This window comes from Vulpes lagopus, chromosome 6, assembly GCF_018345385.1.
Source record: "Vulpes lagopus strain Blue_001 chromosome 6, ASM1834538v1, whole genome shotgun sequence".
NCBI classification, from domain to species: Eukaryota; Metazoa; Chordata; class Mammalia; order Carnivora; family Canidae; genus Vulpes; species Vulpes lagopus.
In genome coordinates, this window is record NC_054829.1 from 130,925,809 (window position 1) to 130,949,808 (window position 24,000).

Genomic DNA, 24,000 nt, shown 5'->3' on the forward strand with positions numbered 1-24,000 from the left:
CGGAGCTAAACCGCTGACCGCCCCCCCCCCCCCGGGCTGCCCAGATTTAGTAAAATCTTGCAACATGAGCCAGAAAACTGAAAATGAAGCGTCGAGCAACAACTAGCACTTTGCATTCTGTGTTCCTGACGCTGTGCGTTATGCATCCTACTGGTTTCTATGCATCATTTCCTTTCACCTTCATAACGACCGCTTGACAGGCCTTACTATCCTCAGGTTACAGATAAAGCTCCAAGAAGGCAACTGGCTCGTGCAAGGGGACATACCGTCTATTTGGAAAGACCTTAGTTCCGGAAGCCTGTTCACACGCACTATCCTAGTGAAGCTTCCCGAGGCTGCGAGGAAAAGAGAGAATTCTTCGTATTTCGGAAGTGCCCTGCCCTGCCCTCACCTGCTCAGGCTTAGGATCCCACAGCCAGGGGAGGTGGGGTTCAGATTGGGGTCTTCTGAGCCCAGCTCTGCTGATCCTCAGTAGCCCACCTGGCAGCCTCCACCAGTCCCGAGCCCCCGAGCTGTAGAGAACAAGGTTACAAGAGGCGAGTTTATTTTTTTTTTTTTTTTACGGATTTTATTTATTCATTCATGAGAGACAGAGAGACAGAGGGAGAAGCAGGCTTCCTGCGGGGAGCCCGACGCAGGACTCGATCCCAGGACCTCGGGGTCACGCCCTGGGCTGAAGGCAGGTGCTAAACCGCTGAGCCACCTGGGCTGCCCTTCCTTGTGCTTTTAAAATCTTCCTAAATGGCATTAAGTTTAAAAGATTATAGTGTTAAATTATTTCTATTACATATATACATATTTTTCATGGCATTTAGATATCAGATTGGATTGAGAAGTGACTGCACAAAATCTGGCTCAATTATGAAAGATAAAGCTTATCAGCAGTACAATGTCTTCGGTGGGCAAAATCAAATTGTTTACGACTACCAGATACTTTCTAAGCTCCCCAAGGACCACATAGGATAGGGTTTATGTTACAGCTGTAATACTGAGGCATAGAGACAGTAAGTAATTTGCCTAAAAATCAAAAGCTGCGAGGCTTTTGATCCTGGAGACCCAGGATCAAGTCCCACATCAGACTCCCTGCATAGAGCCTGCTTGTGTCTCTGCCTCTCTCTATATATCTCTCATGAAAAAATAAACACAATGTTTAAAATACGAAAAAATAAAAGCACAATGAATATTAGCAAATCTCTTTTCCTTCTCTCTATATATTTTTTTAATTTTGTTTTTCTTTCTTCCTTTTCAAGTAAGCTCTGTGCCCAACATGGGGCTTGAACTCACCACTCTATGTCCAAGAGTCTCATGTTCTACTGATTGACCTAGCCAGATGCCCATCTCTCTGTTTTCTTCAGCAATATTACTGGGAAAAAAATAATAATTATTGTCCAATGAATAAAATCATCGTACGATGCTTTCTTGTTCATTTTTACATGCAATTGAATGGCTAACTAGATTGCTAACTGTGAGTCACATTATAGTTTGTAACCTGGTTTGAGCTTCCTGGCCTCATGCTCAAGTAAGCAAACCACCCAACTAACATGCTGAGTCAGTTGTTGGTTCTCAACTTCTTGTCCGCTCAGCAACCTGACAGTTGAATATTCTTTCTACATCGTCCCTTGGAAGCTTGTCCTGACACAGCTTTTGCTAGTATCTAACAAGTCGAAACAGAAGCCGTGTTTAGTCAGAGCATACAGAGCCAGGAAGCAAATTACCAAGTTCAGTACTGCTGGTGGAAAAAGCTCGTTTGTTCTTTTGGTTCCTGTATCCTTTTACTTGTGTATATTTTGGGAAAGTGATGAAATACAAGTACATTCCTCTCCGCGTGTTAGAGCTGATGGAACCCTACACTTGGGAGGAGGCAGCTGTAGGTGAAACTCCATCTTGAGAAGAATCCTGATGAAGCAATTCCGGCCAGGAGCTCATAGCCACAGATATTTTGGTAGAAGTTGCTACATGACATGCACTTAAGCATTTCCAGAGTTTGAATGCTAAAACCTTTATGACCTAGGCAAAAGGGGAAAGGATTTGAGTTAGCAGCTAAAAAACTACAGTTCTAGTCCCAGATTTTTTCCATTGGGCAACATCTTACTCAATTGACTTCTCATTTCTAGGGAGAGTGAGAGAAGAGCAAGAGTTGAAAGAGTATAAAATAGAAGGTCACTACACTTACGTTTATTGATTTATGATGCATGAGAATTTCATATATCAAATTCAGCATCTGGAGAGGGATGTAGTTCTGATATATCCGCACACCTATTTTTTTTTTAAGATTTTATTTACTTGTTTGAGAGAGAGAGAGACAGAGAAAGAGTGAGTGGTAGGAAGTAGCAGAGGAAGAGAGAGAGAAGCAGCCTCTCTGCTGAGCAGGGAGATCCTTGTAGGGCTGGATCCCAGGACTCTGAGATGATGACCCAGGCAGAAGGCAGATGCTTGACAGACTGAGCCACCCAGGAACCCCAGTTTATCTGCAAATTTTTATTTAAAAGTCGGAAGGGGGCACCCTGGGTGGCTCAGCGGTTAAGTGCTGCCTTCAGCCCAGGCATGATCCTGGAGACCCAGGATCGAGTCCCATGTCGGGCTCCCTGCATGGAGCCTGCTTCTTCCTCTGCCTGTGTCTCTGCCTCTCCCTCTCTGTGTCTCTCATGGACAAATAAAATCTTTATTTATATTTTTTTTTAATTTTTTTATTTACTTATGATAGGCACACAGTGAGAGAGAGAGAGAGAGAGAGAGAGAGGCAGAGACACAGGCAGAGGGAGAAGCAGGCTCCATGCACTGGGAGCCCAATGTGGGATTCGATCCCGGATCTCTAGGATCGCACCCTGGGCCAAAGGCAGGTGCCAAACCGCTGCGCCACCCAGGGATCCCCAAATAAAATCTTTAAAAAAAAATCAGAAGCAGGGGTGCCTGAGTGGTTCAGTCTGTTAAGCATCTGCCTTCAGCTCAGGTCATGATCCTGGAGTCCCAGGGATGGAGCCCCACATCAGGCTCTCTGCTCAGTGGGGAGGGAGTCTGCTTCTCCCTCTCCTTCTGCACTTCCCCACTTGTGTTCTCACTCTCTCTCAGATAAACAAAATCTTAAAAAAAAAAAAAATCAGAAGCAATCACAAAATGTTGAACATTTGTTAAATCTGAGTGACAAATATATTGACTTATGTTGTATTTCTATAAAATTTAAATACTTAATAATTAGGGCATAAAAATGTCAATAGAGAACATCTTACATATATGGAGAGGGAGAATTTTCACTCCACATATCCTTTTCAGAGAACTAAAGTTTGAAGGTAAATTATTTATTAATGGTTAGTTTTTTTTTTTTTTTTGGTGAAGAGGCATTTTGACAATAGTGATATGCAAATACTTAGGGTAAGATGAATGTACTAACCATCATCATCCTCATTGTCATCATCCAGCCTTGGACATATTAACTTCCTGCATAGCTGTCATTCACAGCATATGTGTTAAATGGAATCTCTGTCAAACACTGGGATCTATGAGAACATATTTTATTATTGCGTTCAGGCTAGCAAGTACTGATTGTATGGTCCAACTGTTATCTATGGGTGCATATATATATATATATACATATATATATATATATATATATATATTAGATTTTATTTATTCATGAAAGACAGAGAAAGAGAGAGGCAGGGACACAGGCAGAAGGAGAAACAGGCTCCATGCAGGAAGCCTGATGTGGGACTCGATCCCAGGTCTCCAGGATGACGCCCTGGACTGAAGGCAGCGCTAAGCCGCTAAGCCACCTTGGCTGCCCCTAGGGGTGCATTTTAACTAGGAAATGACCATATGTGTTGATGCAAACTTTGTGAAATTTTGAGTCTTAAAAATTTGTTATCAACCATAAAAAGGGTAACATTTACCAAACTATATTGTTGGCTTGACTATTAGGTGCTCAGCCTTTTGTGGGGAATACTATTTGTTTCAAAGATCAGAAATTTTCTTTCCCGAAAGGGGTGAATAGTGGATATGAAACCAGAGATTTGAAAACCAAAGTTAGTAGCGAAACTAAAATTATCACAAGGTAGATAACTTCTTACTTCTTAATAGTTTAGATGGTTGAAAGAAAGACCTCTTGGGGGCAGTGAAGTTCAAAGGTTATCACTGAATGACAACTGTTTTTGTGAATTGTTTTTTCTTAGATATATATATATATATATATATATATATATATATATATATGATTTTTTTCATTTGCTTATGAGAGACAGAGGCAGAGACATAGGCAGAGGGAGAAGCAGGCTCCACATAGGGAGCCTGATGTAGGACTCGATCCCAGAACCCTGGGATTACACCCAAAGATGAAAGCAGATGCTCAACCGCTGAGCCACCCAGGCATCCCTGTTCTTGGTTATATTTTTAAAAAGTTAAGGTTAAGCTTAGGACGCCTAGGTGGCTCAGCGTTTAGCACCTGCCTTTGGCCCAGGGTGTGATCCTAGAGTCCAGGATCCAGTCCCAGGATGGAGTCCCACATCGGGTTCCCTGCATTGAGCCTGCTTCTCCCTCTGCCTATGTGTCTGCCTCTCTCTCTCTGTGCGTGTGTGTGTCTCTCATGAATAAATGAAAATCTTGGGACGCCTACGTGGCTCAGCGGTTGAGCATCTGCCTTTGGCTCAGGGTGTGATCCGGGAGTCCCAGGATCAAGTCCTGCATCGAGCTTCCTGCATGGAGTCTGCTTCGACCCTCTGCCTGTGTCTCTGCCTCTCCATCTGTGTCTTTCATGAATGAATTAAAAAAAATAAAAATAAAAAAAAAAAAGTTAAGGTTAAAAAAATGGCCACATTCCAAAACCCAAACATGATTTCCTGTAGATACTTTTTTTCAATGAAACTTTTGAAAGAAGGTAACAGAATTTGGAGAACTGCAGGATTTTTTTTTTAAGATTTTTATTCACAAGAGACACAGATAGAGAGGCAGAAACACAAGCAGAGAGAGAAGCAGGCTCCATGCAGGGAACCTGATGTGGGACTCGATCCCTGGGACCCCGGGGTCATGAACTGCAGGATTTGATTGATAAAACCTAAAAACTCATTTATGATCCAGGCAAAAGAAGAGGGCATTTGAGATAGCTAGAAAACCCAAGCATTAGTCCCAGATTTTCACACTGGGAAACATCTCTGACACCTTCCGGGGAGGGTTAAAGAAGAGCAAGCTGAAAGGGGAAACTATCTGGGTAAATGCATTCAAAAGAGCAAAGCTACTGCATGTACAGCGTAACTCATGATGCAGAGGATGCTACTGACGGATGGAGTTCAGCATCTGGAGAGAGATCATCGAAAATAATCAAGTATATTGGGACGCCTGGGTGGCTCAGTGGTTGAGTGTCTGCCTTTGGCTCAGGTCGTGGTCCAGGGATCAAGTCCCACCACGGGCTCCCTGCAGGGAGCCTGCTTCTCCCTCTGCCTGTGTCTCTGCCTCGCTGTGTGTCTCTCATGAATTAAAAAAATCTTTAAAAATAAAATCAAGTATAAAAAAACCGGCTCATATGAAAGATTGTAGATAAAAGGAATGCCAGTTTTAAAATAGTTTTACTTCTCAGCTTAAAATTTTTTAAAAAGTAGGCTCCATGCCCACCCTGGTATCAAAAGTCCCCTGCTTTAGTGGCGGAGCCAGCCAGGCGCCCCTTTAGTGGCAACTGTTCGTGAAATCACTAACACATAGCCCTGTGTGTGTTGGGGGGAGGCCCTGTCCGGTTGTCTGGCCTGCCTACTGCAGCAGTTCTGAGTACCCTTGCAGGATCCTCGGGTTTTTAAGATCTGCAGGTTCCCGGGGATGGGGAGTTCAGCACACCCGCTAGCTTTCAGGCAGCCCCGGGAATTCCCTGTCCCCGAGGTCTCCACCCGCCCCCCCCCAAGGTGACCCAATCAGCCCTGGCCTCCCCGTGGTATGGACTCAGCGATGGAATAAAATGCACTTTAATTCCCGATGCTTCCGCGGCAGAGCAAACACGGCCGCTGGGACCTGGCTCTCCTGCCAGGCGCACCGTAAGTAATGAACGAGGTCAGCGCGGGGTTCGGACTCCCTGAAGCCCCAGGACAAGCCTCCCCCCGCCCCCCAGCCCTGCGCCCCGGGGGGATGCCTGCATCCTCCTTCCTTCCGCCTCTGATGCTTGATCAGGCCGGTGATCAGACGCAGGGCTTCTGGAGCCCCCTCGCTTCGGCACTGCAGGCTCCAAGCACGATCGTGCGGACCCGGGGCGCCCACCCAAGCGGGGAGAGGCCGCTTCGGCAGCTCCGAGCACAAAGTCCGCCCGGGAAGGCGGCGGGAAGCGCAGCTCGCACAGCGCCCGCCGCGCCTGCGCAGAGGCGCCGCAGCGCAGGCGGGGCGGGGGTGGGCGGGGCCTGCCGCGGCCCTCGCCGGCTCCGCCCACCCTCCGGCCTCCGGGCTTCCCAGCAAGCTCCAGGACAGCGGAGGTGGGGAAAGGGGGTCATCGCGCCTGCGCGCTAGGAGGCGTGACCCGGGTGGGAAAGCCCTCCGCGTCCGCCATTTTGGCTGCCTCTGTCGGTCTGTTCAGTTACCACGTGAACCGCCGACGGAGACCCGTGGGGGGGGGGAGGCGGCGGCAGCGTTAAGTGAGAAAGGAAAAAACAGACCAGGAGGGGAAGGGGGTGTCGGGGCTGCGCGGCGCGGTGACACTCGAGGCCCGGAGGCGGCGGAGGCGGCGGTGGGTCGGGGCGAGTCAAGGCTGAAGCAGCCAGGGGCCGGCGGCGGCGGCGGCGGCGGCGGCGGCCGGACACAGACTGACCGAGCCGGGCGGCGGCGGGAGCAGCGGGAGGAGCCGGAACGATGCCGGCCGTGAGCCTCCCGCCCAAGGAGAACGCGCTCTTCAAGCGGATCTTGGTGAGCGGGCGACGGCGGGCCGGCACCGGGAGGGCTCGGCCGGCGCCCGGGCCTGTCACCCCTCCCCTCGGCGCCGCCGGGACCCCGCCTCCGTGCCCCGGGCCGGCGGCCCAAGCCCCCCGGCCTCCCCGCCGCCGCCCGGGTGCGCGTCCGCGTGCGCGCCGCGGAGGCCGGGGATCGGAGTAGGCCCCTACCCCGCGCTCGGGCTCGGGCTCGGGCTCGCGGGCGGCGGCGGCGGGCGGGCGTCCCTCCGCCGCGAGGGAGGGGAGGGGAGGGGAGGGCAGGCCCGGCGGGCGGGGGCCGCGGGGGGCGGGCGGGCGGGAACAGGTGGTGCGGGTGCGGCGCCGCTCATTCATTGCCCGGGCGTCCTCGGCGCGGGAGGGATGCTCACCTGTCCCCGCCCGCCCCGGCCGGACGCTGCAGAGCCTCGGCCTCCCCGCGCTCGCTGCCTCCTCCCTGCACGGAGCAGGGCTCGGACGGGGATTCCTCGGTCTCCCGAGCGGGAAACCGCCCCACCCCGCACCCCGCTCCCCGCTCCCCGCTCCCCCGGCCCGGGGCGGCCCGGGTGGAAGCGTAAAAAAAGTTTACCGAGTTTTCGGTCGGAGACGTTGCGGACACGGATTTTCCCAGAAAGACCCACAAAGCGTATGAACGCCGATGCAGAAAATCGAGCAGCCTGAGAACTTCGGAGATGGATCCTCTGGACTGTAGCTCACACTCCCTTGTTTTCCCTACATATTTCCTCTGTGTGCGGTTTGCTGCCCCCCCCCCCTTTTTTTTTTCTTTTTTTCCCCCTCCCCTCTCTCTCTCTCTTCCTCGGATGCTATCGATTGCAGTGATGTTTGGAGGCATTGTTTACGTTGCACACTGTGTCTTGCGGCTCTGGCCCTGGAAGTTAAGACATTGTGGCCCGTGTCTGGTTTGCCATTTTTAGCGTGTGGGTTGCCCGTCGGTGCACACGTTTCTTTGTGCAAAGAACGAGCTGTTTGCCAGACTTAAAAAAAGAAAAAGACTCTTAAAATTTGGAGGGTGTGTGCATGAATGAGCGTGTTGGCTGTTTTTTCCGTCGTGATTGCTAATTAGCTTCACTTTGTTTGAAAAGTAGAACAGTTTTGGGCATCCCGTCTTGAACTAACTTTGATTTTACAAAGATCTCTAACGTGCCTTACGGATGGAGTCCATTTATGTTGAAAGATTTATCAGAAAGTCACATCCAGTATCGCATAGCTCTTTTACTGCAAAATGCTTATAGCTATTTTTGGCTTGAGAATAACGACTGTAGATGGGACTATGGCATAGTTTTAACACAACAATTTACTTTAAATGTTTTAAAAGGCTGATTGGTGTGGAAGTTTGACTGTAATGTAGTTTTAGGATGAAAATTTGTCTTAAATCTTACTCCTTGACAGTCTTTTTTTTTTTTTTTTTGTGGAAAAAAATTCAAGCAGAAAAGTTGAGAGAAGGGTACAAGGAGCACTCCCAAACCCTTCAGCTAAATTTAGTATGTAACATTTTGCCAGATTTGCTTTCTCTCCCTTTCCGTGCACATAAGAGTAACTTGCAGACATAGAATCCCATCCATAAATGCTCCAGCAAGCATTTTCTGAGAACAAGGAAGTTGTCCTGTAGAGCCATAATACTGTTAATGGTTACTCCCTATGGAGTATCTAGTTGATATTAAAATTATCCCAATTAGAGTAGCAGTTTTTGAAAAACCAAACTTTTTATTTGGAGATAACTGTAGATTTACACGTAGTTTTAAAGAATAATACAGAGATCCCTTCTACCCTTTACCCAGTTTCCCCAGTGCTAATAATGTCTTGCTAAACTGTAGTTCATTATTGTAACATTTTGATATACTCTACCAATCTTATTTAATTTCTCCAGTTTACTTGTACTAATTTGTGTGTATAGAGTTCCATGCAGTGTTATCACAAGTGTAATTACATAACCACCACTACAGTCTGTATACAGAATGGTTCCTTCAGCACAAGGATCTTTCTGTTGCCCTTTTAGAACCACACGCTCCCACCTCCTTTCTAGCCTCTCTAGCCTCCCCAAACTCTGGCAGCCACTACCGTTATGTTCTGTATTTCTATAGTCTTGTCATTTCAAGAATGTTTACTGAGAAGAATCATACACTATATGACTTTTAGGATTGGCCTTGGTTTTCTTTCTTTTTTTTTAAATTTTTGATCTTGTTTTAATGCAATTCCCTTGAGATTTCTCTGAGTTGTTGGCTGTATCAATACTAGTTTGTGCCTTTTTATTGTTGAGTAGAATAGTGTGATATGGATGTACCACAGTTCAGCTCTTCATAGAAAGCATTTTTTGATTAAGCATTTTACGTATTATTTTTTTTTTCTGGTTGTGATAGTGCGGCAGAACTTTTAAGTTCATTGCTAGAATCAAAGTGCTAAAGGAGTTACTATGATAAGGTATATGCAAAAGAAATGCAAAAATTGCTAAAGAAAAGGGGGTGTAATGTTCTTATTTTATTATATTAGGAATGAAGAAAGCATTCCTAACCAAAAGCATGCTTAGTATTTGCTTTTTCACAGTTGCTTCTGCTTTCTCAGTTTTTATGGTAGGTTAGCTCTTTGATTTAAGCCCCATCCCCTCTGAAAAGTTGGGCATATCTTAATGCCTGTAACCAGGTGTTAGGTTGGTAACTGTTAAATCATTCCACCTTTTGGGCTACTACTTTGTTAGTTGTACCATACTTGTTTGTAGTAGGTTCCTTTAGGAAATGTAGTTTGTATTTTAAATACTTAAAACCTCAATTACAGAGTAATTTTATGTGTTTGTCTTAATTTTTCAAAGGAAACTCAAAAAGTTTGTGTAGTGGATTCACTTGGCTTGTTCTAGTTTAGGTGATATCTAAAACTCAGTTTGTTGCAAATTGGGCCCTTTTTTTCATGTATTACCTGTTTTCTGACTAAAGAATTGTAAATTGGTCAAAATGCCTACAAAATGTGTCTTGTCTATAATTTGTCTAGAGAAAGGGCAGGGGGTGAATTTAATATGATATATCTATTCTGTATGGGTTTTAGTTTAAAGAACAGTTACGTGTGTTTACCAGAAGCGGTGTTTTTGTGGGCTTTTTGTTGTAATTATACACTATTTCAACAGTTTGGAAAACGAACTCATTAGAAAATGGTGACTTTGCCTACTCTTGATGGTTTGTTTACTTAAATAGTTTGAGGGAATAAACAGATTTTTACACGACTTTTTTGGGATCTAGGTTAAGGGTGGGGAGAATGAGTTGCTGAGGTGGAATGAGATTCACACCTTTTTAGATGTTAGCCCACTTAGACAAGTTGGATATACCCTAATGCTTTACACTCCAGTGTTACCAGCTTGATGACTATTGCTGCCACTGCTCTTCTTTTCCTAAGGTATTAATGTGAGGGCTAAAAGCCTAAGTTGGGAGTATTTAAAATATTAGTCTATTTTTGGACTTTTGCCTGAATGATTTATGTTGTTAGTTAAAAATCTAGAGGACAGAAATTATCTTTTCTAGAAAAAAGTGGTAAGAGAAGTTAGTATGGCAAGGTGATAGTTTTTGTGATTTGCTGAAAACTTAGCATTTGTGCTGCACGCACGACAGACCTTTCTGTAGTGATGGAAATGTCCTGTATCTGCTCTGTCCAATATGATAGCTATTAGTCACATGTGGCTGTTGTACACCTGAAATATGGCTAGTGCAATTGAGGAATTAAATTTTTAAATTAAGTTTAAATTCAAATAGCCACGTGTGGTGGTATATGGTTACCTTTTTGGACAGTGCACTTTGTGGATCCTTCTTTATTCTTAAAACTTCTCAAAAAAAAAAAAACCTTCTCAAGGTAGGGACATTTTTAAAAAAATTTTTTTTATTATTATTTATGATAGTCATCAGAGAGAGAGAGAAAGGCAGAGACACAGGCGGAGGGAGAAGCAGGCTCCATGCACCAGGAGCCCGACGTGGGATTGGATCCTGGGTCTCCAGGATCGCGCCCTGGGCCAAAGGCAGGCGCTAAACTGCTGCGCCACCCAGGGATCCCGGTAGGGACATTTTTATTAAGGAAACAGACTGAGATTAAGGTTAAAAGCTTAGTGTTTAGATTCAAGAATCAATTTGTTTGTTAGCTCAGGGCATTTGTGTCATACCTGCCTAGTGTTTGTCTATTTCGTGGGGGCTGGGGTGGGGAGGTATCCTATGGAGAGGGAGTTAGGTAAAAGTATTGTAATAATTGTAGGTTTGTAGGTGGCTAGATGTATTGTAGGTACCTGCACATTGTAGGCAGATTCATTCTTTGTGTCTTTCTTTTCTTTTTCTTCTCTTCTTTTCTTTCTTTCAAGATTTTATTTATTCATGAAAGACACAGAGAGGCAGAGACATAGGCAGAGGGAGAAGCCTACTCCCTCACAAGGACCCCGATGCAGTACTGGATCCCAGACCCTAGGATCATGCCCTGAGCCAAAGGGAGATGCTCAACCACTGAGCCACCCAGGCATCCCATAGGCAAATTATTTCATGCAGTGTATTGCGTTTGGAAAAAAGTGCTCTTTCTACAGTTGGATGATACTTAGGTTGGATTTAGTTGCAGGTGAAATTAAGATTAGGAATTGATTGTCAAGTAAATTTTCCGTATGTATGTGGAAATGCCCTTGACTTAAATTTCTATGTGACAATTCTAGTTTTGCAACTGAATGTGGACAGTAACCTTGAAACTGGTTTTAATATGCTTTTGGCTGCCCTGCATGTGTTCAGAATGTAACAAAGAAAAAAAAACAAAGAAATGGAAACAAAGTTTTATCTGCTATGAAGTCCTTTTTCTTTTGCACACTGTAGGCAATCAAATGTTTAAGCTAGACTACATTTTTTCCCTGGAAGCATCCTAGAAATTTTGCTCTAATGTAAATATACTATATTGTAAAATACACCAAATACTTTTTTATTTATTTATTTATTTTTTAAATTTTTATTTATTTATGATAGAGAGAGAGAGTCAGACACAAGCAGAGGGAGAAGCAGGCTCCGTGCACTGGGAGCCCGACGTGGGACTCGATCCCGGGTCTCCAGGATCATGCCCAGGACCAAAGGCAGGCGCTAAACCGCTGCGCCACCCAGGGATCCCCTACTTTTTTTTTTAAGTCTGTAAAAATTTTAGGAGAAAAAAACCATTTGATAATGTGGTGAATTAACGGTTTTGTTTTCCTTTTTATTTCTGCCCTAAATCCTTTCTGGAATGGGATGTAGTATGAATGAACAAAGATATATTTTTATTTAAATTGGCAAAGTGTGTAATTTTTATATTTATTTATTATTATTTTTAAAGATTTTATTTATTAATGAGACACACACACACAAACAGAGGCAGAGACACAGGCAGAGGGAGAAGCAGACTCCGTGCCCTCATAGAGCCAGACGTGGGGCTCAATCTCATTCTGAGATCATGACCTGAGCTGAAATCAGGAGTCAGTGGCTTAACTGACTGTGGCACCCAGACCCCCTAAGCGTATATATTTAAGTGGTTTATTGTGTTAGAAACCTGAAATGTTTCAAAAGTGATTCTTTGGGGTTGAGAGCAGGTTAAAGTACTTCTTTGTACAGATTATTTGGAGAATAGAGTACTCTGGTTTTAAAAAAAAAGATTGACCACAGTTTTTAATAGTTGTAGGCAACACTGTATGTTCTAGTTGTAGGCAACACTGTATGTTCAGAAAAGCATGCAAAAAGTTTAATAGGGAATTGAATTTAATGTTCAGTACTGTGGGTGTTTTAAAGGTTTACAGTCTTGGGTCACTATTGGGGATTACACAAACTAAGTTTTCTGATGATAATAGAATTGCTATCCCAAGTATTACTTTGAAGCACTGGTTAAAAGAGTTTCCACAGAGGCAGGCATGGTGCCCTATATGGCTGGAGGATTGGAGAACTACTGGCCAACCTGCTTTAGCTGAAGGGATCTCTTTGTTTCGCATGCATTATTTCCTTTAATATTTGTGCTTTTGACAATGCAGTTCACACAGAGCATTGATTCAAATATATCTTCTTGTTCATAAAAGTGTTTTTGGACATAAAAAGCTGGGTTATATAAGGGATCATATGCAAAGAACTGTTCAGAATTTTCTCCCCCACATACCTGCATGGCACATTTCTTCTCTTAGAATTCTGTTCAGATGTTCTCTGAATGTTTTATAGAGGCCTGCCTCAACCAGAAGCCCTCCTCAGCTCAATCTTATTTTCTTTACTTTTTTTTCCCCTATAACACTGTATTGCCATATGACTTATATGAACAAGTAACTTATCACTTGTCTTCTATAACTAAAATGTAGATTTTATGATGATAGGGCCTTCTTTCTGTTACTGTACCCCCATTGGTTGAAATCGTGTACCGGAACAGACCCTGGATAAGTACTGGTTGCATAGAATGAGTGTTAAGACACTGACAAGAGAGAAAGCTCTTTTGGATTATGTTCTTACATAAAGGTTTTTGAAAAAGGGAGTTACTGGGCCTTGGCATTGTAGATGGAGTACATTGTTACATGAGGTAATGGTAGGATGGCAGGCAGAACCTGTATTACCCGGTAAGACCTTAGAAGTTTCATTTACGGATGAATCATAGTATTAGCTTGTTTACATGGCCTTTCTCCAGTCGCAGAAGCATAATAAGAGGAAATTTTATTGTTTCTGTTTTGGTTGTTTTAGCACTGGAGGAAAAAAATGGCATCTGAATTAAATGAGGATGTTTGTTGTTAGGAGCCTGATGAATCAGATAGTAAGGCTCAGTCATTTATAGTTTCATAAAGCTCTGCAACTGATTCTAACACAAGTTTGGGGGTGAGGACCAGTGCATATGCTATTATAAAAGGGGAAGGGAAAATTTTGTAGATTAGAGTTGCTTTGTGAGTGTTTTACAGAAAATGTAAAGCTCAACGTGAATTTTTGGAATTGGAAAGGTATGCTGGGAAGCTGGTGTGCAGAGCAAGCCGCATAATTAATCAGTGAGCCTGGCCAGCCATCAGTTTCCACATCTAAATACAACTTTGCTATTTATAGGTTGTAGTCCTGTTGAAGAGAGAAAAACTTAAGATTCTTATTGAAAAGTAGTTTTGAAGAGCATGTCAGTTGCCAATGTTGATGGTAAGAAGAGCAAGTGAAGAGGTTTAAAAGAGTGATGGTTCCTAATAGAAGTATTAGGGTTTGGAAAGGAGGGAATTTTATGCTGTGATTGTATTCTTGACTTTTGAGAATTTCCCTGGAATATCAGCTGTATACCTAACATGTAAGCTGTTTTATAATGCATGCTGTACAAACTTGTGTTGAAGTTGTAACTTTTCAAAAACTAGTTTAACTTGTTGCATATGCCTTTTCCCCCTTAAGTAAGATAGGAATTCTGTTGTTCACTACATAATTTGGAATTAAAATAATTCTTCAAAATTTTAATTTAACAAAAGCAATCTTTTTGGCTATTTAAAAGTAAAATAAAATTGTAGTATAGAAATAAATGAGGGAGTGGTTAGTATTTTTGTTGCCTGATATGCTCTATTCCACTGAAATTTTCTTTGGTTAGTATAACAGGAACACATTTTCAGTTGAGATAATTTGAAATTTCTGTCAAAGCCTACTGGGCAAATTATAATCTTATTCTAAGCCAATGATTTTTTTTTCCTTTTTCTTTTTTAACTAAGCCCTTCGCCCAACATGGGGCTTGAACCCATGACCCCAAGATCAAGGGTTGTATGCTCTACCCACTGAGTCAGCCAGGCCCCTCTACCCAATGATATTTTTAATCTTAAAGATTTCATTTCATTTCATTATGTAGGAGATTATTTAAATAATCCTGTGTGTTATCTGTAAGAGTTGTTCTGTCTACGTATCTTGTATATAAAAGGAGAAATGAAAGTTTGCTTTTAAAAGTATAGACCTAGGGGAAAAACCCCTTAAGATTGGTTGTTTACTTCCACACATGGTTGTTCCAGTTAAAAAAATTTTTTTTCTTCTTTTAATAATGGCTTCTACTTAGTCTGGTACTCTTTATTTTTCAGAGAGATCTCATTGGAGATTACAGGATCATCTTTGATTCTCATTGCTTTGGAATTGAGTCAGAATCTTTAAGAAGAAGGAAAATGAAGTAAACTGGCATTTATTGAATATCTATTTTGAGCCAGATTTTATGCTAAGCTCTTCTTACACATTAGCTGATGTAAATCTTCCATCTTTCCTTTAAGGAAAGTGTAATAAGTATAGCCAGTACTTACATTATTGTTAAAGAGTAGATTTCTTTTCTTTTCTTTTTTTTTTTAATTTCTTTTTTTATTTATGATAGTCACACAGAGAGAGAGAGAGAGGCAGAGACACAGGCAGAGGGAGAAGCAGGCTCCATGCACCGGGAGCCCGATGTGGGATTCGATCCCGGGTCTCCAGGATCGCGCCCTGGGCCAAAGGCAGGCGCCGAACCGCTGCGCCACCCAGGGATCCCCAAAGAGTAGATTTCTGATTGCTTTATATACAGTCACTTGTGCTGTATCGGGACAAATGAGTTCCTAAAAGTCACTATACTGTGCAAAATTATGCAATTAAAACCACAGGGCTTATGGAAAAAATGGGGTTAGGCACAACACTCAGAAATTTCACTAGTGAAAAAAAGCAAAAGTAAGAACCGAATTAAAATGATAGCACAATTTTTACATATGTTAAATGGTTAACAAATACATAAATACTATAGAATAAATACTGCACTTTACTTTGGAAAAGACCAGAAGTTTGTTTGTGGAAGTGAGTGTCAGAAGGGTTGCAGTTGGTGAATTATTTTGAAGTAATGGATGGAAAGTTATCTAAAATCTGAGGGAAAGTTGTAACACCAGATATGGATGGGTGTGGCTCATAACACAGCCAGAACTGATGTGATTGTAGCTGCTAGATGTTTGAGGTGTATGTCTGTTCTTTACATGCCTATGTGGCTTGTTGCAGCTGAATGCAGTTTTCTTTATTTTTTCAATTTATTTATTCAATTTATTTATTCAAACCTAGTACTTACGTGGACAAAATCCCACAATTATGAAATTTGAAAATTAGTGTGTTCAGAATATTCCTTAATATGTCAGTGATGTTGGAACAAATGTGTTTTCCAAGCAAGCATTATAGCAGAACTGACTGTACTTTATCTTACTTAGTGATGGAGTGGTCTGGGTAACTCTTCCTTCATTCTGGCATGTGATTATTTCCTAAGCTTGAACTTCTTGGGTTTAGAACCCGCGATAGTATCACATTCTTTGCCATCTTAGTTGCCACAGCCACTAAGAAGACAAACTTATTTCAGTGTTTTCCTTCCTTATTTATTTATTTATTTACTTACTCATTCATTCATTTATTTATTTTAGTGTTTTCCTTCTTAAAGAGAAGCTTTGTTCCAGACTGTCAAAAGTTACTGGCCAATTCATCTTAAAGATTTTTTTTTTTTGTGGGAAGACAGTATTTTAAAAACAAAACAAAATATTACACATTTCTTCAAGTGGTGTTTTGAAACAATTTTGATGTTCAGTGGAGTGAGCCTGGTGTGGAAAGAACAATAGAAGGATGGTGGGTTTGAATCCTGGCTCTGCTTTGTTTTTTATCCCTTACTCTCTTTAAGACTCAGTTTGGGGGATACCTGGGTGGCTCAGTGGTTGAGCATCTGCCTTTGGCCCAGGGTGCAATCCCGGAGTTCTGGGATTGAGTCCCGCGTCAGGCTCCCAGCATGGAGCCTGCTTCTCTCTCTGCCTGTGTCTCTGCCTCTCTTTTTCATGAATAAATAAATAAAATCTTAAAAAAAAAAAAAAAAGACTCAGTTTGCAATTCTGAGTAGAAACAGAGATAAAACAGTATTTTTCTGACACACTTTACTGGTCAGGTAGCGAGCTATGTTTAAAAGTGCCTGGCAAATGATAAAGCATGTGAATTAGTACTTGTTTTGTTGTAGGTGTAGTCTATTAAGAACTTCAGTTTTTTCATTGATCTCATTTTGTTTTATGTTATTATGTGTCTTACATTCCATTTGATTTTTTTGTTTTGTGTATTTTTTCGTATTTAGGAAGGTTTATATTTTTGTTCTAGTCAGTTATCTTTGTATTTTTACCTTTGAAAAGTTCCCTTAGTCGTCTTTTTTTTTTTTTTTCTTATTTAGGCTTTTGCTATTTGATTTGTTAGCTGTAAATTAAATCCATTCAGTCTCATTTTCTTATGTGTGAGGCAATGGATGAGCTTCTTCTGCTTTACTTCTTTTTCCATGTCTCTTTTTCTTTGACATTTTAAAGTTATTTTTAGTGTGCCTGAGAGGCTCAGTTAAGTGTCTACCTTCGGCTCAGGTCATGATCCCAGGGTTCTGGGATCAAGTCCTCCATCGGGCACCCTGCTCCACAGGGAGCCTGCCTGTCTCTCTCTGCCTCTGCTGCCCCTCCCCCCCCCAAGTCTCTCATGAGCAAATAAAAATTTTAAGTTATTAAAAAATTAAGTTATTTTACTGGTGAGAGTATGTCATTTTTTATACTCTTCTTTCACCCTCATCAATATCTTTGTCTTAGATTTAGTTCTATGACTAAATTTAGTTTATATTCACAAGCAGACCTTTAGCTGAGTTTTTTTTTTTTTTTCTTTTTTGTTTCTTAAGATTTTACTTATTCATGAGAGACCCAGAGAGAGAGGCAGAGACACTTGGCTGAGGGAGAAGCAGGCTCCCTGCAGGGAGCCTAATGCAGGACCCGATCCGAGGACTCCAGGATAACTCCAGGATAACGTCCTGGGCTAAAGGCAGGCACTAAACCACTGAGCCACCCAGGGATCCCCGCCCCCTTTTTTTTTAAAGATTTTATTTATTTATTTGAGAGAGAGAGAGAGAGCATGAGCAGGGGGAGAAGCAGAGGGAGAAGCAAACTCCCTGTTGAGCAGAGAGCCCATGGACCCAAGGTAGACTCTTAACTGAGCCACTTAGGTGCCTTAGCTGAAGTTTCCCCAATCATCTGTTGGTTGGATGAACCTCATTGTGTTACTAGAGATTCCTCAGCCATGCTTGTGGAAATCTTCTGTGGTTAGACTTTTTCTGTAGCTTTGATATTTGAAGGACAGTTTGGCTGAATGTAAAATATTTGTTGCATATCTTAATTTTTTTGAAAATGTCTTGCTGTTTATCCTATTGTCTTGCTTGTTTGTTGCTGATGCCACTGGTTTTCTTTGTGAATGATTTGGTCTTTCTTTTTGGAGATCTGAGGGGTTTTCCTTTATCTGTAGAATTGAATCATTTTACCAGGATTATGTGTCTGTGTCAACTGTTCTGGATAAATTTTCCCTGCTACATCATGTGGTTTCAAGTGGAAGAGTGAAGTTTGTTTTAAATTCAAGAATTATGACTTATGGGCAGCCCGGGTGGCTCAGCGGTTTAGCGCCGCCTTCAGCCCAGGGTGTGATCCTGGAAACCCGGGATGGGTTCGAGTCCCACATCCGGCTCCCTGCATGGAGCCTGCTTCTCCCTCTTCCTGTGTCTCTGTCTCTGTCTCTCTCTCTGTCTCTCATAAATAAATAAAATCTTTAAAAAAAAAGAATTATCACTTATCAGTTCTATTTTATTCGATGATCTTTGCCCATTGGATCTCCTTTTCCTAACTCTGTCGTTTCCTTTTCCTTTGTTAATTTTCATCTTTTTTTCATTTATTTGAGAAGCATTCCTATTTTCTATCTCTTAGGATCATAGATCTCAAAGTTTTGTTTTCATTTCTGAGATGGAGTTGTCCTTTGTTTCTTTAGTTCAGTACCTGTTTTATATTTTATTATTGTTTGTCCATTTAAAATTTTGAACATCTGATTTGAAGTCTTCTTTTATGTGTTTATTTGGTATATACTTATTTTTTTCCAGTTATTAAGGAGTAACTGACATACCTCACTGTAAGTCATACAGCATTAATTAATTTGTGATGGAGTTGTATTACATGTTTCCCCTTTTTTTATCGCTAGGCTTTTTCGGGTGTGTTTTAATCTGCCACAAGGTTTTTTTTACTTTTTCCATATAAGTAATTTGGTACAGATGCTAGGTTCTTTTTTTTTGTTCAGGTTATGATGGATTTTACTAGATCAACAGTATAGACCGTTTTATCTTTAGGTTGGGGTTTGTGTGGCTTCCTCAACCTCTTAGTTCAAGAGAGCACCCTCTTTTGCTACAGCGAATCATTTTTTAAATAAATGTGTCTCTTCCACCTCTTTCCAATTGTTCTGTCATAATTTTAGTAGTCTTCATCTTCAGTGACTTCTCTGTGAGGCCTTCAAGTGTGAAGGTGCTCCTTCTCCTTGAAGGCTATGCTTTGCTAAAACCACTACCTTTGATTTTTTCCCCCCAGTTTTTTTTTTCCCCCAGTTTTTGTTTAAATTCCAGTTAGTTAACGTACTGTGTAATATTAGTTTCAGGTGTGCAATATAGTGATTCCACACTTCCATACATCGCTTGGTGCTCATCACAAGTACACTCCTTTTTTTTTTTTTTTTTACAAGTACACTCCTTAATTTCTATCATCTATTTCTCCCATCCCCCTGCCCACCTCCCCTGTGGTGACCATGGCGGGGGTGGGGTGGGGTGGGGGGGGTGTTTAAGCCTTATTTATTTATTCATGAGAGACACTGACTGAGAGAGGCAGAGATGCAAACGCAGGCCGAGATGCAGGCAGAGGGAGAAGCAGGCTCCTCGCAGGGAGCCCGATGTGGGACTCGATCTTGGATCCCGGGATCACGACCTGGGCTGAAGGCAGCCGCCCAACTGCTGAGCCACCCAGGCATCCCCATCAGTTTGTTTTTAGTAGTTAAGGAGTCTGATTCTTGGTTTGTGTCTCTTTTCCCCTTATTTGTTTGTTTCTTAAATTCCACATGAGTGAAATCACGTGATATTTGTCTTTCTCTGACTTATTTCACTTAGCGTAATACATTCTAGTTCCATCCATGTTGTTGCACATGCAAGATTTCATTCTTTTTTATGGCTAGTAATATCCTATTGTATATATATATACCACATCTCTATCCATTCATCAGTCAGTGGACATTTGGCTTCTTTCCATTATTTAGCTATTGTTGATAATGCTGCTATAAACATTGGGGTGTATGTGTCCCTTTGAAATAGTGTTTTTGTGTTCTTTGGGTAAATGCCTAGTAGTGTAATTGCTGGATTGTGGGGTAGTTCTATTTTTAACTTTTTTTTGTTTGTTTTTTAAAGATTTTAGTTTTAAGTAATCTCTTTTTTAAGCAATCCCAACTTGGGGCTTGAATCCACAACCTTGAGATCAAGAGTTGCACACTCTACCAGCTGAGCCTTCAGGCACCTTTATTTTTTTAACTTTTCAAGGACGCTCCATATTATTTCCTACAGTGGCTGTACCACTGTGCGTTCCCACTGTAGGTACAAAAGGGTTGCCCTTTGGTCCACATCCTCGCCAATACCTGTTGTTTCTTACATTGTTGATTTTAGCCATTTGGACCTGTGTAAGGTGACAATATCTCCTTGTAGTTTTGATTTGCACTTCTCTGATGGTAAGTGATGTCCAGCATCTTTTGTGTCTGTTGGCCATCTGTTTGTCTTCTTTGGAAAAGTGCTTTTCATGTCTTCTGCCTATTTTTTAATTGGATTATTTGTGTTTTGGGTGTTGGGTTTTGTAAGTTCTTCATATCTTTTGGATACTAACCCTTTATTGGTATGTCATTTGTAAATATCTTCTCGTTCAGTAGATTGCCTTGCTGTTTTGTTGATTGATTCTATCAATGTGCAGAAGCTTTTTATTTTGATTGTAGTCCGAATAGTTTGTTTCTGCTTTGGTTTCCCTTGCCTCAGAAGACATATTTAGAAGTTGCTATTGCTGATGTCAGAGAAATTACTGCCTGTGTTCTCTTCTCGTTTTTTTTTGTTGTTGTTGTTGTTGTTTTTTTATGGTTTCATGTCTCACATTTAGGTCTTTCATCTGTTTTGAATTTTTGTGTATGATGTAAGAAAGTGGTCCAGTTTCATTCCTGTGCATTTTACTGTCCAGTTTTCCCAACACCATTTGTTGAAGAGATGGTCTTCACAGACTTTTTAAGCCTCCTCTTCTTGACTCTAGTGGCCATTGCTCATCCACCATGTCTCTCAGGAGGTCTTCCTTTCAGGATGGGGCCTTTCAGGATGAGGGTGAATCCTAGTTAATATTAATATTAATATTACATGTATTCAGTCACCACTTCAACCCTATTGTATTGCTCATTTGGACAGTTCCCATTGAGGTGTCTGATCTTGGGTTATTTTTTTTTTTTTAAAGGTATTTTTTTAAATTTTTATTTATTTATGATAGTCACAGAGAGAGAGAGAGGCAGAGACACAGGCGGAGGGAGAAGCAGACTCCATGCACCGGGAGCCTGATATGGGATTCGATCCCGGGTCTCCAGGATCGCGCCCTGGGCCAAAGGCAGGCGCCAAACCGCTGCGCCACCCAGGGATCCCTGATCTTGGGTTATTTATGCACATACATGTAAGCTGGAATTTTTAGATGTCTTTTTTTTTTTTTTAAAGACTATTCATGAGAGAGAGAGAGAGAGGCAGAGACAAAGGCAGAGGGAGAAGCAGGCTCTCTGCAGGGAGCCCGACGCGGGACTCATCCCTGGACCTGACCTGATCCAAAGACAGACTCTCAACCACTGAGCCACCCAGGCTTCCCTAGCTGTCTCATCTTCTTAATAATGCTGGTTTTGTGTGATTTTGTTTGCTTTCTTTCTTGGTCTGTATGATTTTGATGAGGAGTTGTGGAGTGTTTAGAAGTTAGGGGGCAGTCATTATCCTATAAAGAATTTATTTTTAGTTTTAGGTGCTATGCTTGACAGTAATGGTGGTTTTTTAAATTACTGTTCAGATTTTATATATGTAACTTGAACAAGTTTGTTTTTTAACTATCAAACTTCTATAGATACTTTTGAGTTTTACTGAATTGTGTCCTATTCCTAGCATTAGATTTCATAGCTTATAACATTTCTTTAGCAGAATTCTATTGAAATCTTTAACTTCTTTCTCAGGTGACATAGCTTAATGCTGAAAAAAAAGTAAGATAAAACACATTTTACAGTGCATTAACAGTGGCATAGTATCCAGAAAGCAGATGGTGATTGTCACATTGAATTCTGCTGCTAGTAAGGCCATATCTAATTTTAACTTTTGGGTCCAAAACTTAGTTGTAGACCAATGACTCCCTCAGGCTGATATGCTACAAAAATATTGGTGTAAAATTCCCACAGATCTTTCTTTTATTCGGAGATTGTGTATTTGTTCCTTTTGTTTGTTTGTATTTTATTTTTTTTTTAAGATTTTATTTATTCATGAGAGACACAGAGAGGCAGAGGGAGAAGCAGGCTCAACCGCTGAGCCACCCAAGTGCCCCTGTTTATTCCTTTTAAAGGACTGACATGCCTTTGATTTTGCCAAATATGAATGACAGATTTTTAAAAAAAATACTTAGAAAAAACAAAATTTAGCAACCTCATTTAAATTATCCTTTTTGTGTGTGTGTGGAGATTTTACTAGTTTTGAAAAAATGTACAAGTATGGAAACAATACCATATCAGCCTCAGAGAGAAGCCCAGATTGTTGAAGGACTTAAAACTTTCATATGAGGAACAGTTAAAGAACAAAGATGGTAAGCTTGAAAGAGAAAACTGAACTCTTACCGAGCTAAAATCAGTAAGCAGAAGTTAGAGTGAGATAAAGTTTGGCTCAGTATATATGAAAATGATTTAATAAAGAGTGAGCTGGCAGCAGACAGGGGCTGTGTGACCTCTTTTGCGACATTGAAGGTCTCCTCCAACTGGAAACTATAAAGTAGCCTTGACTTGGTTAGTCTTCCGTCTTATCTCAGTGGATCTTCGTTTTGCTTTTTTTATTGTAGAAGAGAAACGTTGTAAAAAATAGCGTAAAACTAGGAGGAGAAAAGTCATCCACGGGATTTGTTTTCACGGTTGTAGTTTGTCAGAAATTGTCTGATATGAAAAGGACAACATAATGTCTGCAAGTGGGAGTTCCAACTATAGTAATATTAAGAAAGGGAGGATAGAAAGACCCTATGTTCTTTTGTTTTTTAAATATTTATTTATTTTTAAAGATTTTATTTATTCACAACCTAAGCCAAAGGCAGATGCTCAACCACTGAGCCACCCAGGTGCCCTAGAGATTTATTTTAGAGAGAGAGAGTGCAACAGGAAAGCACAGAGGTAGAGGAGACTACTGAGCACGGAGCCCAACTTGGGACTTCATCTCCTGACTCTAAGATCATGACCTTACCTCTAAGCCAAAACCAAGAGTTAGATGCTTAACTGTGCCACACAGGCACCCCTCTGTGTTTTCTTTAAAAAAAAAAAAAAATTCTCAAAAATTAAAGTATAACTTACAGTAAAATGCACAGGTGTCGAGTAGACTGTTTTATTAGTTGTTTTGAAGGTAGTGTTCTATTCATTTTGAGAATTGCATATACCCCAGGATGCCTGGGTGGCTCAGGGGTTGGGTGTCTGCTTTCAACCCCTGTTGTGATACCAGAATCCGGGATCGAGTCCCGCATTGGGCTCCATGGGGGTAGCCTGCTTCTCCCTCTGCCTGTGTCTCTGCCTCTACCTGGGTGTCTCATGAATAAATAAATAAAATATTAAAAAGAATTGCATATACCCCATTCAAGATGTAGAACATTTCCATCATCTCAGACCCTTTGTTCCCCTTAATTGTATAGTTTAATTTAGTTTCTGATTTCATATTTCCTGCATTTGGTCAGGCTGGGTCAAATCTAAATGTTGTAAGCTGTAACTGATATCGTAGTGCTTTATTAAAACTTAAGAATTTTTTTTGTAAGTAAACTCAACCCTCGTCGTGGGGCTTGAACTCACAACCCCCAGCTCAAGAGTCACGTGCTCCACTGATTGAGTCACCTAGGTGCCCCTATTTAAACATTTTTATTGAGTGCTTATTCATGTTCTTTATATATGTTTGCATTCACTTCTCACAACCCTGCACGTTTGTTGATACAGTTGAGGCTGCTGTTAGGCCATTGATACAAAGCTGTTTATTAAGTGGTTGCTAAGATTTGAACTCCAGACCATTGTTGTCCAATAGAACTTTTTGTAACGATGGAAGC

General features: G+C 41.6%; 1 protein-coding gene across 2 annotated transcripts in view; it reads left to right on the plus strand.

The window, feature by feature from the left end:
- The first annotated feature begins 6,515 nt into the window (after positions 1-6,515).
- Positions 6,516-24,000, plus strand: part of NAA15 (N-alpha-acetyltransferase 15, NatA auxiliary subunit) — an 83,689-nt gene continuing 66,204 nt past the window's right edge. Inside the window, exon 1 of one of the 2 annotated variants that reach the window (XM_041759080.1) lies at positions 6,516-6,864. In XM_041759080.1, coding sequence (XP_041615014.1) covers positions 6,811-6,864 — 54 coding nt within the window. In that variant the 5' untranslated portion in view covers positions 6,516-6,810. The remainder of the gene's footprint in view (positions 6,865-24,000) is intronic. The other variant, XM_041759079.1, reaches the window with a different exon arrangement.